General features: G+C 32.5%; 1 protein-coding gene across 1 annotated transcript; it reads right to left on the reverse strand.

Moving 5' to 3' along the window:
- Positions 1-4,718: 4,718 nt before the first annotated feature.
- LOC126891172 (uncharacterized) lies at positions 4,719-16,184 on the reverse strand. The gene is made up of 7 exons (XM_050660355.1): positions 14,354-16,184; positions 14,227-14,295; positions 13,976-14,077; positions 13,576-13,917; positions 12,861-13,525; positions 7,403-8,234; positions 4,719-4,828 (listed from the first exon to the last, which is right to left on the reverse strand). The coding sequence occupies exons 2-7, from the start codon at positions 14,270-14,272 to the stop codon at positions 4,719-4,721; spliced, it is 2,097 nt and encodes a 698-aa protein (XP_050516312.1). The 5' UTR covers positions 14,273-14,295; positions 14,354-16,184.
- Positions 16,185-16,760: the final 576 nt, after the last annotated feature.

Genomic DNA, 16,760 nt, shown 5'->3' on the forward strand with positions numbered 1-16,760 from the left:
TTGTTTCGTTGGCTTAATAATTTGATAAGGGGCTTTTAACTTTGCTTTATTTTTAGTTTTTCTTACGTAAATATTTTCGTTAATATCTGGGATTGTTTCTGCTGATTTATTTATTTTTGTTAGGGCGTCGTTTCGTTTTTTCTTTTGTCTTTCGTATAAATCGTTTATGAAGGGAAGTAATTCGTCTTTGTGTCTTTGATTATAAGTATCGTATATTGGAAGGTCGAAATCAAAATTAATTTCTTCTGCATAGGGGCCATAAAGTATAGAAAAAGGTGAATAATTTGTTGCTGAATGGATGGATTGATTGTAAATTAAAATGGCATGAGTGAAGGTATCATCGAGTGAGTAATTTGGGTTTTGCGCTTTAAGAGTGCGAAGTTTTTCTAATAGTGTGGAATGAAAACGTTCTATAGGTGAATTTGATGAGGAATTGTTGACTGTGGTAAAATGTACCTCGATTTTATGAATTTTCATGAATTCTTTTATGAGACTAGCGTTGAATTCTTTTCCGCTGTCAAAGATTACTTTTTTCGGATAATTATGGTGACTAAAGAAATGTCTGATTTTATTTAGGACTGAAGTTGATGATTTATCGGGTAATTTATAACATTGTGCATATTTTGAAAATGAGTCAATTATTGTAAGATAATATTTTTTGTCACATTGAAAAATGTCTAGATGTAGGATATCGAAAGGTTTTTGACCTAGTAGCGGTCCTAACTGGGGTAATTGATATGGGTGTCTTTCGTATTTATTTTGCAGGCAAATTTCGCATTTATTGATGTAGTCTGCTATTGTTGTCTGCATTGACGGCCAGTAAAATTTATGTCTAAGGTGTTTATATGTCTCGGTTATACCGTTGTGATTTGATGTATGGTATATTTTTACGCATTCTATTTGTTTATTTTCGTCTTTTATGTCTTGTAGAATTGTATTGCAGAAGTTTGCTTTTACTGTACTATTAATATTGTCTCTAAAATAATTACAAATAAACGGTCTGTATTCGTGCGGGACTTTTATACCGAATTTTTGTTTTGGTCTTAATATTTTTCTAAGAGCGTCTAGGATGCAATCTTCCCAGTTGGCTGTCAGGTTAATTGTGTATCTGTGTTTATTGAATATTTTTGTATAATTAACGTCGTACTTGTCGCAATTTGGTAACATTATTATCTGATTTGTAGATAGATTTAAAGGTTCTTCTGAGGTTGGGATTCCGTTTATTGGATTTTCTCTCGAAGTATGTTGAGTTTGTGTATCGTCTGAGTTATCATGTTGTATTTCGTCAAATGTATTTAGAAAATCGTTGGGGTCAAAATCTGTACTGTCAGGAGGTTCGGCGCAAACTGAGGCTCGAGTGAGTGCATTAATTTGCACACGCGAAAGGGCGTCTGCTACCTGATTGTCTTTGGCTCGTTTATACTTAACCTCGAAGTTGTAATCTTCTAATTTTAGGCGCCATCTAGCTAATCTAGATGTCGGATCTTTGATCTTGTATATCCAAACTAAAGGATTGTGATCAGTTTCAATTAAAAATGTTTGTCCGTATAGGTATGGGCGAAAGTGTTTACATGAGTCGATTATAGCTAAAAGTTCTTTTTCTATGGTTGAATAGTTTTGTTCTGCTGTATTTAAAGTACGTGAGTAGTAAGCTATAGGGTGATTGTCTTGTGTTAATACAGATCCTATTGCAATGTTTGAGGCATCTGTAGTTAGCGTGAAACGTTTAGAAAAGTCGGGGTATTGAAGTACAGGGGTATTAGAAAGTAGCTCTTTGCATTTTTCGAAGGCTTCTACGTATATGGCGTTAGTGTGATCGATGATGGAATTTTTTCGTGTGCATCTCGTAAGGGGTGAAGTAATTTTTGCAAAGTTTGGAATGAATCTGCGGTAATATCCAATTAAGCCTAGAAATGACTTAATTTCTTTTAAAGTTTTGGGAATTGGGTAATGTTGAATTGCTTCGAGTTTTGCTGGATTTGGCATGATACCTTGGGGAGTCACGATGTGGCCTAAGAAAGCGACTTCTTTTGTTAGAAATTCTGATTTGTCGAGTTGGACTTTAAGATTATTTTCTTGAAAGGTTTGGAAGATAGTTTTAATATGTATTAGATGTTCTTGACGGGATTTGGAAAATATTATGACGTCATCCATGTATACGAAACAATATTTGTATAGAAAAGGTCGTAAAATATTGTCCATTAATTTAGAAAAGGTTGATGGGCTGTTTTTCAGACCAAATGGTAATCTAAGGAATTCAAAATGTCCATGGGGGACAGTAAAGGCAGTTTTTTCAATTGAAGAGGGGTGCATTTCAATTTGATGAAATCCTTGGGCAAGATCGAGTGTCGTGAAATAAGTAGCTTTACCTAGATTGTCGAGAATCTCGTCTATTCTCGGAAGTGGGTATTTATCTTCTATTGTGTTTTCGTTGAGTTTTCTATAATCTATAACCATTCTAAATTTTCGCTTTCCGGAAGCGTCTGCTTTTTTGGGGACTACCCATACTGGCGCAGAAAATGGGGATTTACTGGGGCGAATAATTTTATTTTCTAATAATTTATTTATTTGTCTAGTTATCTCTTCTTGCATACTTTTAGGATGTCTAAAACTACGTGCATAAATAGGGTTTTCGTCTTTTGTTCGTATTTCGTGTTTTATAGCTGAAGTGAAACTTAAGTTTGTTTTTTCATCATAAAAAATATCTTTATATTTATGACAAAGATTTAGAATTTTTTTGCTTTTCTTCTTCGTTTAAATGTTGGGTGCGAATTTTATTTGGGTCAAAGTTCGACGGTAGGTTAGAATGCAAATCGTAATCATTGATGGGTTCTACTTGTATAGGATCAATTTGAATCGGTTCATCTAACGAAACGTTATTTAAAAATCCGTTTGTTACCGAATGAATTGACTCAGGTATTACTAAATTATTTAATTTCGTTTCAGGTAGTAATATTTCTCCGTTTAAAATACTTACTGGGATCTTATTAAATAGAGTTTGAAATGGTATACTTATTCTAAATAAATTAAATGTTAAATTTTTTGATTTATAATTTAATATCGCTTGAAATTTTTCTAAATCGTGATTTCCTAATAATATGTCAAAATCATGGCTCCAATCTGCAATACGTGCATCGATGAAGTCATTAATTTTAATTTCCTTAAGTAAATTTGTTTTTATGTTTAACAAGTGTTTAGTTGTCTGTTTCATGGAAGTTAAAGTGAAATCTTTTTTATAAACATGTTGTGGATTAAAATATTTTGCGGCGTTGGGCGTAATAATTGTATCCGATCCTCCAGTGTCGATTAATACCTTAAGTCGACTTTTTGGTAGGATGAAAAATGGAAGTTTTGGATAACTTCGTAGATTATTTAATACTACAGAGGAGGGGGGTGTTCGTCTAATGCGAGGTCGTGAAAATTTTGCTCGACGTATTCTGAAGGTTCATCAGACACTGAATTGTCTGTAAATTCTTCGTCTACATTATTATGTTGTGTATGCGGCTCGTTATAATAATCTGTTTCTACATTAAAATTTTGTGTTGAAATTGTCATAGGTCTCGTTTCCGTATTTATAGATTGCACACCACTCATAGGCGTAGGGGTATTAATTTGTTGGTGTCTTAGCATAGGGCTTCTATAAGGGGTTCTATTATTAGCGAAATTATTCCTATAATTATTAGAATTATTCGAAGTAAAAGCAGGTCTTGAATTATTCTGAGTGAAGACGGGTCTTGAATTGTTTTGATTAAAGACAGGTCTTACATTATGAAAATTTGGATTTTGTGGAATAAATTGATTTCTTTGGTTACTAAAATTAGAAATATTTTGTGCATAAGGTCTAAATTGATTATTACTAAAATTATTTGGGGCTCTAGCGTTAAAATTTGATTTGAACGCGGTTGGAAAAGAATTATTTGTTTTTGGTTTTTCCGTTTTTTGTTGGGATTTTAAGAAATTCATATAAGATACTTGATTTTTATGATTGTCTAAAGCTATACATTTTTGTAGGGCCTCGTCTAACGAATCTAACTGAAAGTGCGACAGGTGTTCGCAGTAAGGATTGTTAAGACCAGTACAAAAGGTTTTTAGTGCTAATTTTCTAAAGTAAGGGGTTTTAAAATTTAAATTTTCTGGAGTATTATGTAGCGATATATGCTGTATTAAATCGTTTAAATTATCTATGATTCTATGGTGATAGTCGTCATAACTTTCAGAAGCTTTTTGTACCGTTGTTGTTAATTGGGTAACAAGGATCTCTTCAGATCTCCTGTCGCCGTATTTCGTAAGTAAAGCTGGACGTACATCTGTCCAGTTAGTTTTATTGGAGTAATTTAGATAATCTCGTGGTTCACCTTTAATACGTGATAAAATGTGAGCGTTAATAATAAATTCTTGCGGTGCAGTAGTATTCTGTTGTTGCAAAAATATTAATAGATTATCTACGGATTTAATAAAAGTAGAAAGATTTTGTCCAGCAGTAAATTCTGGAAGCGTAGCACAGAGGCTAGAAATGTCGGCATTGGTAATGGGCATTGTTCTTTCAGATCTACTAATAGGACTTCTGTCGCGAAAATTATTTGAAGGTGGCTGAGAGAGAATTGCGTTAATTTCTTCGACCGTATCAAAATATGTGCTCATAAGTGATAAGGAAAATGTGAAAAAAAGGAAAGACTTACAGTATGATGATCGCAGTTGATAACATCTGTTGTTCTTCTCTAACAGGTGGATACTCTGCTAAACAATTGAGATTGACCAGGAATTGCGGGAGATTCTGTGCAGACTATCCTGTTCGCAGCGCCAATGATGTTTTCTTGATCACAAAGCACTTTTTAAAAAATTACTTTTATTTATTAATACAAAATAAAACTTTTACAACAAAATATTAACTTTGATACAATGAAAAGTAAATGATGACTAAAACATGAATGCCTGTTTACTAACTAAAATGTCTTTTTATAAGTTTACATTATCTTAATGACCGTGGTCTAAGTCCTCTTGATAAAGGGTTCAGTAGCGTGGTTATGGTAATATCTCTATATAATAATAGATGCACAATCAAAACGAACCAGATTCTTTTACATTAAAAAGAGATAAAATATTATGTCCATATACTATGAAAAGCAATAATTAAAAAAGAGTCGTATTTTAACACATATTTGTTTTTCTTTAACCGTTTGTTAATAAATAATATATCAAAATTTATTCGACATAATGTATGTTTTAAGGCTGTAACATAAAAATAAGAATTACCTGTTATGAAGGCACTACATAGGTAATTATTATCTGTACCTAACAAAAACCAATTTTATCAAAATCAACCTAGTTTGAAATATATGGAGTCTCGATTATATCTCATGGTTGTGTTTGCCCTACGTAGAAAAAAATAAAATAAAATTACTGAAATCTCTTGGGAATTGAAGTACTCAAGAATTGAAAAGATGTTGAAATTACTGTAACTTTGAAGAAGTTGAAAATCAAATGTTTAAAGGTACACTTCTTTTAAACAAAATTCAGAATCAGTATTTTATCTCTTAACTTCATTAGAAGTGAATAATAAAGAAGTTATATACATACAAAAGGTTTTTGTAAGAAACACAGTTGCAAACATATAATTTACAAAATTTCTTGGTCTCTCTTTTTAAAATGGCGATACATAGCTTTCAACGTAAACAACGTTTTAGGAGTAGTGTCCACTTAATAGCTTCTAATGGTAATAGTGGGTTAGGGACAATTAAAACCTAGTTAATGTTTAAAATTTGCCAATGTTTTTACTTTATTTTAAGTCTTTATCAAGGCTATACATGGCACATACCTATAATGGTACATAAAATGATCCATTGTGATTTATATACAGTGAGGTCCTAAGGTAACGGATAAATTCAATATTTTTGTAACTAAAAATCTTTTGACGAAATCCTCATGTAGGTCGGTTTTTATTTTTTGTTGTGCATTTTTTTCAATAGAATCTTTTTATACAGGGCGTGTCGTGTAACAGTGGCCAATACCAACTTTCTTATTTTAGATACAACACCCTGTGTATTATTATATTTTTGAATTTCTTAGAATATTAGGTAAAATTTATATTTAATCTTCTATTCTTATCTTTAACCGTTTTTAAGTAATCGAGGTTGGAAAAGTGACATTTCGTGTATTTTTCCTCACAAAATCTAAACAGTTCGACCTAGAGTAAAATGGTTTTTACATTATTATCTTACTTTTTAATATGCTATCTAGTGGTATCAAACCCAGAGATGATAGGATTATATTCAAAATGACAAATTTTGAAATTTAGGGCCGACCACGACAATTTTCGTATTTTATTTTTATTTAATACCACTAGATAGCATATTAAAAACTAAGATAGTAATATAAAAACTAATTAAAATGGACCAAATCCAATAGTTGGCTGTATACCCTGAATCAATATAAAGACAAAAGCTTTTTGTAAATACATGCTTTTTGTAAATACAAAAAGCTTTTGTCTTAATATAAAAACCATTTTACTCTAGATCGAACTGTTTAGATTTTGTGAGCAATTGTCACTTTTCCAACCTCGATTACTCAAAAACAGTTAAAGATAGGAATAGAAGATTGAATATAAATTTTATCTAGAATATTCTTAGAAATCAAAAGATATAATAATATACAGGGTGTTGTATTTAAAATAAGAAAGTTGGTATTGGCCACTCTTACACGACACGCCCTGTATAAAAAGATTATATTGAAAAAATGCACAACAAAAAACAAAAATCGACCTGTACGAGGATTTCGTCAAAATATTTTTAGTTACAAAAATATTGAATTTATCCGTTACTTTAGGACTCACATGTCGTATGGAAATAATCAACATTGACCACACCGGGTTTATTTAAAAAAAAATAACCTCGATAAAAACGTAAAATAGGTAAAGTCTATACGTTAGCAATTGTACAAAACCCACTATTACCATTAGAAACATAGACTAGTTAGAAACTTTATTTTAAAACTAGAACAGCTAAGAAAAAATGAATGTTTGTCCAACCTCAAATTCTATCTACAACATTTCATTGGATTTACAAAATCCAAGAGAAAATATTAATATGACGACGTTTTAAAACGTTAATAAAATTAGGTTTAATTCAATAAGAAAGTAATGAAGGATACATTAAAACTATAGGATTGTAATAGAATATTTTATTGAAAATCGTAATCACTTGAATGAATTATTGTGATTTATATTTATTTTGTACAAATACTTTTATTGTGTCCCATTTCCTGTTTTTAAAAACATTTGGATACTTTTCTACCAAATTTAAAACTTCCATTTTTTTTGGCGGAATTTTCTTCTTAATATGACGTGCAAAGAATTTTTGCGTAAGTTCTTTTTCCTCTTTTGTCCATGGAACTAAAATACGTTTACCTTTCTCCTTTATTCTATTTTGTGACGGGATGTTTACTTCATTTTGTTGAAGAATAGGTTGATTAGTATTTTCTTCGTCACTATCAGCTTCTTCTGCGTCTTCCAATATCTCGTTATCGACTTCAATCTCATTTAAATTTCGATTTTTATATTGGTCAATATTAGTGTTTTGAGCGAGCAATAATATTTTGGAAACTTTTGCGGTTTGGTAAATGTCTGACGGGAGACGATACCACTCATCATGAGTTTTTGAGGTATGCCCCATAAATTTTGCTAGTTGTTCTAGTTCACCCTTTTCCATTTTTAAAATTTGTATTATTGTTGCTAAGTGTTTTCTGAGGCGAGTTGACGTGAGGGTAGTGATTTTGTTTGCATCATTCAACACCTTAGAAGCATGCTTTCTGAGAACATGATATCCACTGATGCAGTTAATAGTATTCGGTATGCCAAATAAGTATTCGTTGTAAGAGGTAAAAAAATTATTCCTATATTTAATTAAAGTGTCAACTCCACTTTTGGTCAATTTGTCAAACAGAACAGGTACGCCTCTACCTCTCTTACCTCTTATTACTATGCGTTTTAAAGAGTGAACTAAAATTTTCTCGGTTTCTGTTAGGACTTTCTCAAACTCTTTAGAAGATTGAGAATCATGATGTTTTAAATAAATATCTAAAGGTAATCTCTGCAGCTCCCCTACTCGTCTCTTATTAAAAAGTAGTAAGCTGCAATATGTACCTTCGAGCAGACATTTGTACGCTTGTGTGTTATTCACATTTTCATCCAGGTGAGTTATTGAAGATGTTATAAGCTCATCCAGATAAGTCTTCATTTTCTGAAAAAAATATGAAATGGATATTAGTATTAGTAATTTATATTCGTACATAAACTGTTATTAGTATTCTAGGTGCATTATCTACAGGGTGAGTTTTTAGTGTGAGATTGGTCGATAACTCCGTTAGAGTACAAGATATCCAAAAAAAGTTTTTAAGAAAAATTGTAGGCAATGATATGCTCCTTGCTTTGAAAATATGCCCAATTCTACAGGGTGGTTCATAACTGCGTGGTAAAGCAAAAATACATTTTTTTAAATGGGATACCCTGTATATATTCTCATATGTACATTTCTCTTATAATCCCTGTTCTTAAAATATAGGGTTCTATATTACTATACAGAGCATTAAACGAGTTATGACCATTTTAATTTCGAAATCTCTATGAACTAAAATGTCACAAATACACTAAAAAAAGATATGTAAAACGAAAGAAATATTTAGACATACAATCGTTTATTTAACTATGGACGACCGGTTTCCCGGTGGGGAAGTCCTTAACCCCAACACGGCGCGTCCCAATGGCTGATAGGGAACGTTCCTGTAGATATACAGGACAGGTACGAATAAGGCTTCGCCAAATAAGTACCGGCGGATCAACTGAGGACATGACACAGGACAGCAGCTGTGTCATTAGTGGCTCGCGGCTAAGGAATACAATTCCTAACAGGTGCGGTGCCATAAAGTCGCAGGCGACAATCAAATAATGATTTAACCGGCTGCGATACTGCGAACCTAAACCTAAATAAAAACCGAATGTGCGCCGGTATAAGCAATCAACCGTTACCAGGAGGTACGGAAGGGCACTCTATTGTCCTGGGGTTGAGAAATCGGCCCCGAAGGCGGATGAGCTGAAAATTCAGTCAACGGCAGTGGAATCAGGAAAGCAACGGGAAACTACCTGATTATAACTTCCCTAGTAACTCATGATGACAGATGTTAATAATGTAAATATATTTACTAATCATGGGTCTCGGAATCCAAGATTCGGCGTGGGAAACAGCAGGGTTTCCCCAGTCGTCAGCAAGCGAATTCCCTGTAATTCATCAAATTTGGTAATAGATAAGGAATGTTTAATAGCGACTTGGAATATTACAAGTATGTTTGAGTCTGGAAAGATTCACAATACGATCAAGGAAATGCGAAGGTTAAATATAAATATCTTAGGTATAAGCGAGATGAGGTGGCCGGGTTCTGGCCATATAACGATAGATAATTATGAAATTTACTACTCTGGTGAAGAAGGTCCGCAACATAGAAATGGTGTGGCATTTATTTTAGAACAAAATGTCGCAAAATCAGTAAAAAATATCGTGCTATACTCAGATAGGTTAATAATGTTACAAATAAAAACAAATCGTACAGACTTAAACATCATTCAGGTATATGCACCTACACAACAATATGACGATGAAGTTGTCGAAAGCTTTTATTCAGATCTAGACTATTTATTATCACTCACAGGAAGCCAAGATATAAACATTGTATTGGGGGATTTCAATGCCAAGGTTGGAAGAGGTAGTGAAGAAGATGTCGTTGGCAAGTTTGGTTTAGGAACGAGAAACGACCGTGGAGATAGAATGATTAGATTTTGTGTAGAAAAACAATTAGTAATTTCCAACACTTTTTTTGACTTGCCTAAGCGACGACTTTACACCTGGAAATCTCCTATGGACACTTACGGAAGAATAGTAAGAAATCAAATTGATTATATCTGTATATCAAAAAGATATAGAAATGCTATCTTGTCCTCCAAAACATATCCAGGAGCGGATGTACCCTCCAACCACAACTTACTAGCAGCTAAAGTATTACTTAAATTTAAAAAGATTAAAAAACCCAAAATATCTCCTAGGATCAGCAAAGATAAACTTTCAAATGCGGAAGTGAAAGAAATAGTAACCGATAAATTAGAAGATCAGTTTCAGAAATTGGGAAATAAAAATTCAGAAGAACAATTATGGGAGTCATGCAAAGAAACATTGGAAAAAGTCCAAGAAGACCATCTAATGGAAAATCAGCGTAGGAATAAGCAACAGTGGATGACAGAAGAGATATTGAATTTAATGGATGCAAGAAGAAAATATAAGAATGCTAATCTGACAGAATACAAAAAGCTAAACAGTATGATTCGAAGAAAAATAAGATCAGCTAAATCAGAGTGGCATAAACAACAATGTAAAGAAATTGAGAACTACGAGCGTATCTATGACGCATTCAATATGCACAAAAAACTGAAAGAAGTTGCAGGACTGAATAAAAAATGTAATCCTCCACTAATCGAAGATAAAAACGGAAAAATTATAATCGATATCGAAGGTCAACTAATACGATGGACAGAATATATAAAGGAATTATTCGATGATGAAAGAAGCGAACTAGAAACGCTAAATGACATAAGCGGTCCTCCAATATCTAAGGAAGAAGTGCAATACGCTATAAAGAACGCAAAAAACGGGAAGGCGATCGGACCAGATGGGATTTACGTAGAAACACTAAAGCTTTTAGGTGTCGAGGGCATTAAGATACTTACGAAATTGTTCAACTTAATCTATGAAAGCGGAAAAATTCCTAAAGATTGGCTTAAATCCTCATTTGTTGTACTACCAAAAAAACACAGAGCCACAAAATGCAGCGACTATCGCACCATCAGCCTAATGAGTCATGTATTGAAAACGTTTCTTAGAATCATTCATCAAAGAACATATAGAAAAATTGAGGAAAGAATCTCAAGTACTCAATTCGGTTTTCGCTGTGGCCTTGGAACGCGTGATGCACTATTCGCAACCCAAGTTTTAATTCAGAGATGCAGAGATGTAAATCATGACGTTTTCATGTGCGCGATTGATTTTGAAAAGGCCTTTGATAAAGTTCGCCATGAAAAAATGCTACATATTCTCAAAACTACCGGTCTGGACGGTAGGGACATTAGAATAATCGCAAATTTGTATTGGGGCCAGGCTGCATGTATTAGGGTTGCGAATCAGTGCTCTGAAGAAGTAAAAATCAAGCGCGGAGTTCGACAAGGCTGTATATTGTCACCAATGTTGTTTAATCTTTACGCTGAAACAATCTTAAATGAAGTCTTGGAAAACGCAAAAGAGGGAATACTCATTAATGGTATGCTTATGAACAATATCAGATACGCAGATGACACCTTGTTGCTGACTGGATCAATTGAACATCTTCAAGCGTTATTGAATCGAATGGTGGCATTCTGCGCGATATATGGACTCAACTCAACGCAAGAAAAACAAAGTTTATGGTTATTAGTAAACAGGCAGCCGTAAATAATAATAACTATAACGTAACAATCGGTAATGACTCAATTGAACGAGTAAGTAATCTTGTATATCTGGGTACTCATATTAATGAAAGCTGGAACCCTAGTACAGAAATAAAAAGTAGAATTGCCAAAGCAAGAACAAGTTTTATGAAATTTAAGAAAATCCTGTGCAGTCATGATCTAAATTTGGAACTTCGCATAAGAATGGTCCGATGTTATATATTCCCAGTACTACTTTACGGGGTTGAAGCATGGACACTGACAGAATCGCTTTTGAAAAACCTAGAAGCATTTGAAATGTGGGTCTACCGCCGTATTCTGAAGATCAGTTGGGTAGAAAGAGTCACAAACGAAAGGGTTTTGCAACGTTTGAATAAAAGTTGCGAAGTAGTGAACACGGTTAAAAGGCGCAAATTGGAATACTTTGGTCATATAATGCGTCACCCAGAAAAATATGACATACTTCACCTTGTCATGCAAGGTAAAATAATGGGAAAAAGAAGTGTGGGCCGCCGTACAACTTCTTGGCTTAAAAACCTACGCCAATGGTTTGGGAAAACTAGCACTGAACTATTTCGTGCGGCTGTAAATAAGACAATGATTGTTAATATGCTGCACAACATGAGAGCCAACGATCGACAAGCGGTCTCGGCACCTTAAGAAGAAGAAGACCGGTTTCGACCACTAAAATTTACTGGTCATCATCAGGTCTCCGATATTGGAGAGTATATAACTGTATTATAGAACGATCAACTTAAGGGTAGGATCATGAGGAGTAGATATTTGGGAAATGTACTATCCCAAATATCTACTCCTCGAGATCTTACCCTAAAGTTGATCGTTCTATAATACAGTTATCACCCAATAGTTTGAACCAAGTAACACAAATGAAATTTTTACTACACGATAGTTTCCATAGCTTGTACCGGCATATAAGTATATTAGATAACCCTCAAACCATATTTAGGTTAGATTGGCATCTTACTTATTAGACCTCATAAAGCTTTTGTTGTCCTGATTTGTTGTTGATTTTTTAGCATTTTAATTAACTGTACCGGAGACCTGATGATGACCAGTAAAGTGTATTGGTCGAAACCGGTCGTCCATAGTTAAATAAACGATTGTAAGTCTAAACATTTCTTTCATTTTACGTACCTTTTGAAATGGACTCACAAGTGCAACCGATTCATAATTTGAATATACAATGAATTTATCAATTTTTAAATTAGTGTGCTAATGACAGTATTCTGACCAAAGAATTTTTCAGTAAAACATTCATAATGATATAGCAAGACAACAGGTAGGCTTTGAAAGAATGACAGTTGTTATACAGTCTACTTACAGCAATATCCTCAGCCATGGGAATCAGGGTCGGTTTATTAAATCGATTGATTTGAATATTCTGTCCAGCTTCAGTCGATATTTCTAACGCCCATTGATCATCGATAAGTTTTTTCATGACGTCTAAGCTCTTAATATTAGCAGAATCGACATCCCTTTGAACCTCCATAGAATAAGCAGAACTGATTGCTTTTTTAATTAATGTACCCATCTGAAGAGCAAGTGATGGTGACTGGAAACATTTGCTCTCGGTATTATAATTCGCAATTGACCGAGTTGCGGACACAATTGTTTTAAACTTTGAGGGATGTAGGAGGAAAAATAACGTTAAATTGCTATTGTTTTCAATTTTCCTGGATTGTATTAGAAGACGTGCTAAACGCCGCATTTGTCGTTTGGCTACTTGAATCAGATGTCTGTCTTTATGACTTTTTACATATTTCCTTCCTACATCGCATATAAGTTTGTCTTTCTTTCCTACTAAAGAGATGTCATCCGCAGCTAGTGAATTTAAAACACCCGAAGTCCTTAGTGGATCGGTTGATCCAAAATTAGTAGCCATTAGGTTTTGGGCTTCGGACTGATGTCGTACTTTTCCTGTTGCCTTTTTTTCATTAAAATAGCACCGTCTAATGTGGCGCCGAAGCGATTTTTTGGCATAATATCCTAAAAATAAACATTTAAAATAACAATTTATCTAAAAATTTGACAAATACCTTTACAGTGTATACATGGAAGCATGTTTGAATTAGTCGAAGATTCATCACTATTACTTAAAACATTTCTACGAAACACAGGTACGGATTTGCCAATGCAGAAGTCTCCCTCCTTTCGTATTTTATCAATGAAATATTTTCGTTTCGGATCCTTTTTGTCAAGAGATAAGTATTTTTGAACCTCAAGTTCATCACTATGAATTCTTTCAAGGTGTCTAGCAAAATTTAAAACAGGGATGTCGCAGTAAATACAATTGTGTTTTCTTCGTATCCTTCTTTTCTTCAAACATACACTGTCAATAAGTGAGGAATTAGTTTCATCCGCTGATTTTTCTATATTATCTGTAATGATAATAATAAGTATTATTATAAAATACTGAAAGCTGGTCTTTTCAATTACCGAGAGAAGATGATGCTATAAGTTCTTGATATATTGGATTAGGGGTAGAGTCATCTAAAATAGCATCATTTTCATACATCAAGTCACAATCTGTTTGTTGTTCTAAAATAATTATTAAAAATTAAGCCACCGATTAGTTCATAGACACATGTAAAATAAGGAAGATGGAGATAAGATAACTATTTTTTGTCAAGCGTGAGTACGTAATATGCTTATTAATTTGACCAAAATTTGTATTCAAAGAAACTTACTATTTGCCACACTGTCATCTGTTGTTTCAATAGAAATAGAGTGCATTTCATATGAGTCATCCAAATCATCTAAAATATATTACAGTTATAGTTAAAGTGTTTGAAATCAAAAATAAATATGTATTACCACTGAAACAGGTAGGAGTATATTCGCTACCGTTTGATGATCTTGATTGATCGAGAGGCTTAGAATGGCACTCGAAAAGAGAACATTAGTAGGTATAGAAAAATCGAAATAAAACTGACAAGGTTCAAAGTATATTGCCATTGTATAGCTTACGCAGATGGCCTAATCATAATAATATAACGCAAAATTAAGTATAAAATAAAATTATAATAAACGCTGCAAATAAAATTGTGTGAAAGATATATCGAAAACGACGGCTAATAAGGGTTTATTCTGAAACCAGTTTAAGATGGTTGCACATAGTGACAAAAATAAGTGACTATTAAAAAACAAAAATAGTAACTCAGGTTTTTAAGAATAGCAAAAATCAACAAGTTCTCCAGTGAGATATTATTAAGAAAATCGGTATCTAAACAACTAAGAGAAATAATAAAACAAAAATAGAGAATATAGAGAAGAAATTAAAAAGCTATAAAAACCAAATTTGCCGATGAAAACAAATTTTAAAAAACCAAACAAAACTTTAAATATGTGGACTGATTGATACTGATTGGAATATCAAACATTGATACGAATGAGTAGTGAAAAATTAAAGAAGAGAGAACAATTTTATAACATTATACATATAAACGAGGTGGTAAACATAGAAAAGGAAACAAAATTATGCGTTAAAAAGTCTGGCTTTAACTTGTAAAAAAAGTAAAAAAATTAATGAGAAAAACAGACAACTGAGGAAAGATATTATACATAAATAATGTTAGGAATTCATGTAAAAATATAAAATAAATTGTAAACAGTGTACAGTGGATTTGGAAGAATGGGAATTGGAAAAGAAAGGAACATTTACAAGGACTGAAATACAAAAAAAAACGGAGAATAATGGTGAAAGAACAGTCGAATAGAAAACACGCGATAATTTGTGTAAGTTAATTAGGATAGATGCAAACAAAAAACAAGAAATGCCATATTAAAAGATTAGGACTTGGAATGCGACGATAATTAAGGAACAGTCAAGTTTTTATATTTAATTTACAGCTACAGAAAAATAAAATATTTTAGCAACCCTAGAAATAGAAAATAAAACAAGGGGAAGAAAAGGATGAATAGTATTCAAAGCTGGAAAACATTAATTGTTAATCTTCCAAAGATTGATGTAACAATTAGATAATGTTTTTTGGAAATAAAACCACATTTTTTCAGGTGTCCGGATTTTTTTGACCAGCAGTGCATTATTTTCACGAGTAAGTTTTAGATCTAGAAAATTTATTGAGAGTTTTGTTTAATTTATTGGAGTTATTTTATCAAAATGTCTGTTTAGTTACTACGGTATTTTTCGTTTTAGTTATTCCTTTTAAGATTTTTTAAATACACTACCTTTTTAACCAACCTATTAACTTAATTTTAAATAGTTTCCTTGGAATTAAGTTGTTTTGTGATTTATTCCTTGAAATTGATGCAGTAGCATTAAAACCCGTAGAAACCGTTTAATAGTTTTTTTAACTTCTTTTAAGTTTTTAACTTCTATTAAGTAACTTTAGTGAAATTTTAAAGAATATTTATTTACCGTTATAAGAGTCAGTGATTTATCCTATACTATAAAAAGAATATAGCACGAAATGTAATAATTACTATGGCACTACACCGAGAATTTTTTAGGGGATTACCAAACGGGTTTTATAAGAGAAAGATTAGTGATAGATGTAATACATAATAATGACAGACGTTCCAGAAGCAAGCAAACAACTTTTTGTAATTTTTATTTAATTTAGGAGAACATAAATATGATAAGACGAGGAGATGAATAAATGTGTAAGACATTGACCACATTTTTTATGAATTGGAAATTTGTAATCTTAATAAGGATGACAGTAAAAGGTACACAGTAAAAAGTAAAAATGGAAAATACCCAAATAGATAGCTTTGCAATAAGATATGGACTAAGATCTATTATAACTAACATGTAACTTACCTGTACTTAAGGCTTCATTCACTAATTTCACTGTACGTGAACGAAACTTATATTTATGTTTAATTTTGTTCATATTCATCGTACGTAGATCACTTCCACAAATATTAACAGGCCTCGAAATATTTCAGTACTACACTTAAAACTGATTTAAAATTTTAAGAGTAAGTTACCGTATTTATACTAAATTATCGGACAAAGATGTTTCATGATGTTATGAAAAATCCACTAAAAGAGGATTTACGATTTTACAAAAATTAAGGGCCTACTTAGGATTACCAAAATACAATATAATATAATAATACACGTTCATGTCGTAAAACCTTTTGAAATCTTATTTAAATAATCTTTCCTAAAAGCAATGTTAAGAAAAGTGAGATAAAGAGTTGGCTGTTCTGCACATTTACATATTTTCCGAAAACTAAACAATGAATTAGGAAG

This window comes from Diabrotica virgifera, chromosome 9 (assembly GCF_917563875.1).
Source record: "Diabrotica virgifera virgifera chromosome 9, PGI_DIABVI_V3a".
Taxonomy (NCBI): domain Eukaryota; kingdom Metazoa; phylum Arthropoda; class Insecta; order Coleoptera; family Chrysomelidae; genus Diabrotica; species Diabrotica virgifera.

Bases quoted from the DNA above. Each gene is read 5' to 3' on its own strand.
- LOC126891172 (XM_050660355.1), bottom strand. From the start codon at position 14,272: ATGCACTCTATTTCTATTGAAACAACAGATGACAGTGTGGCAAATA. The intron at 8,235-12,860 runs GTAAGTAGACTG...TATTTTTTTCAG, and splicing joins CCATGGCTGAGGATATTGCT to AAAATGAAGACTTATCTGGA. The intron at 4,829-7,402 runs GTAAACGTATTT...TTTTTTAAAAAG, and splicing joins AAATAGAATAAAGGAGAAAG to TGCTTTGTGATCAAGAAAAC.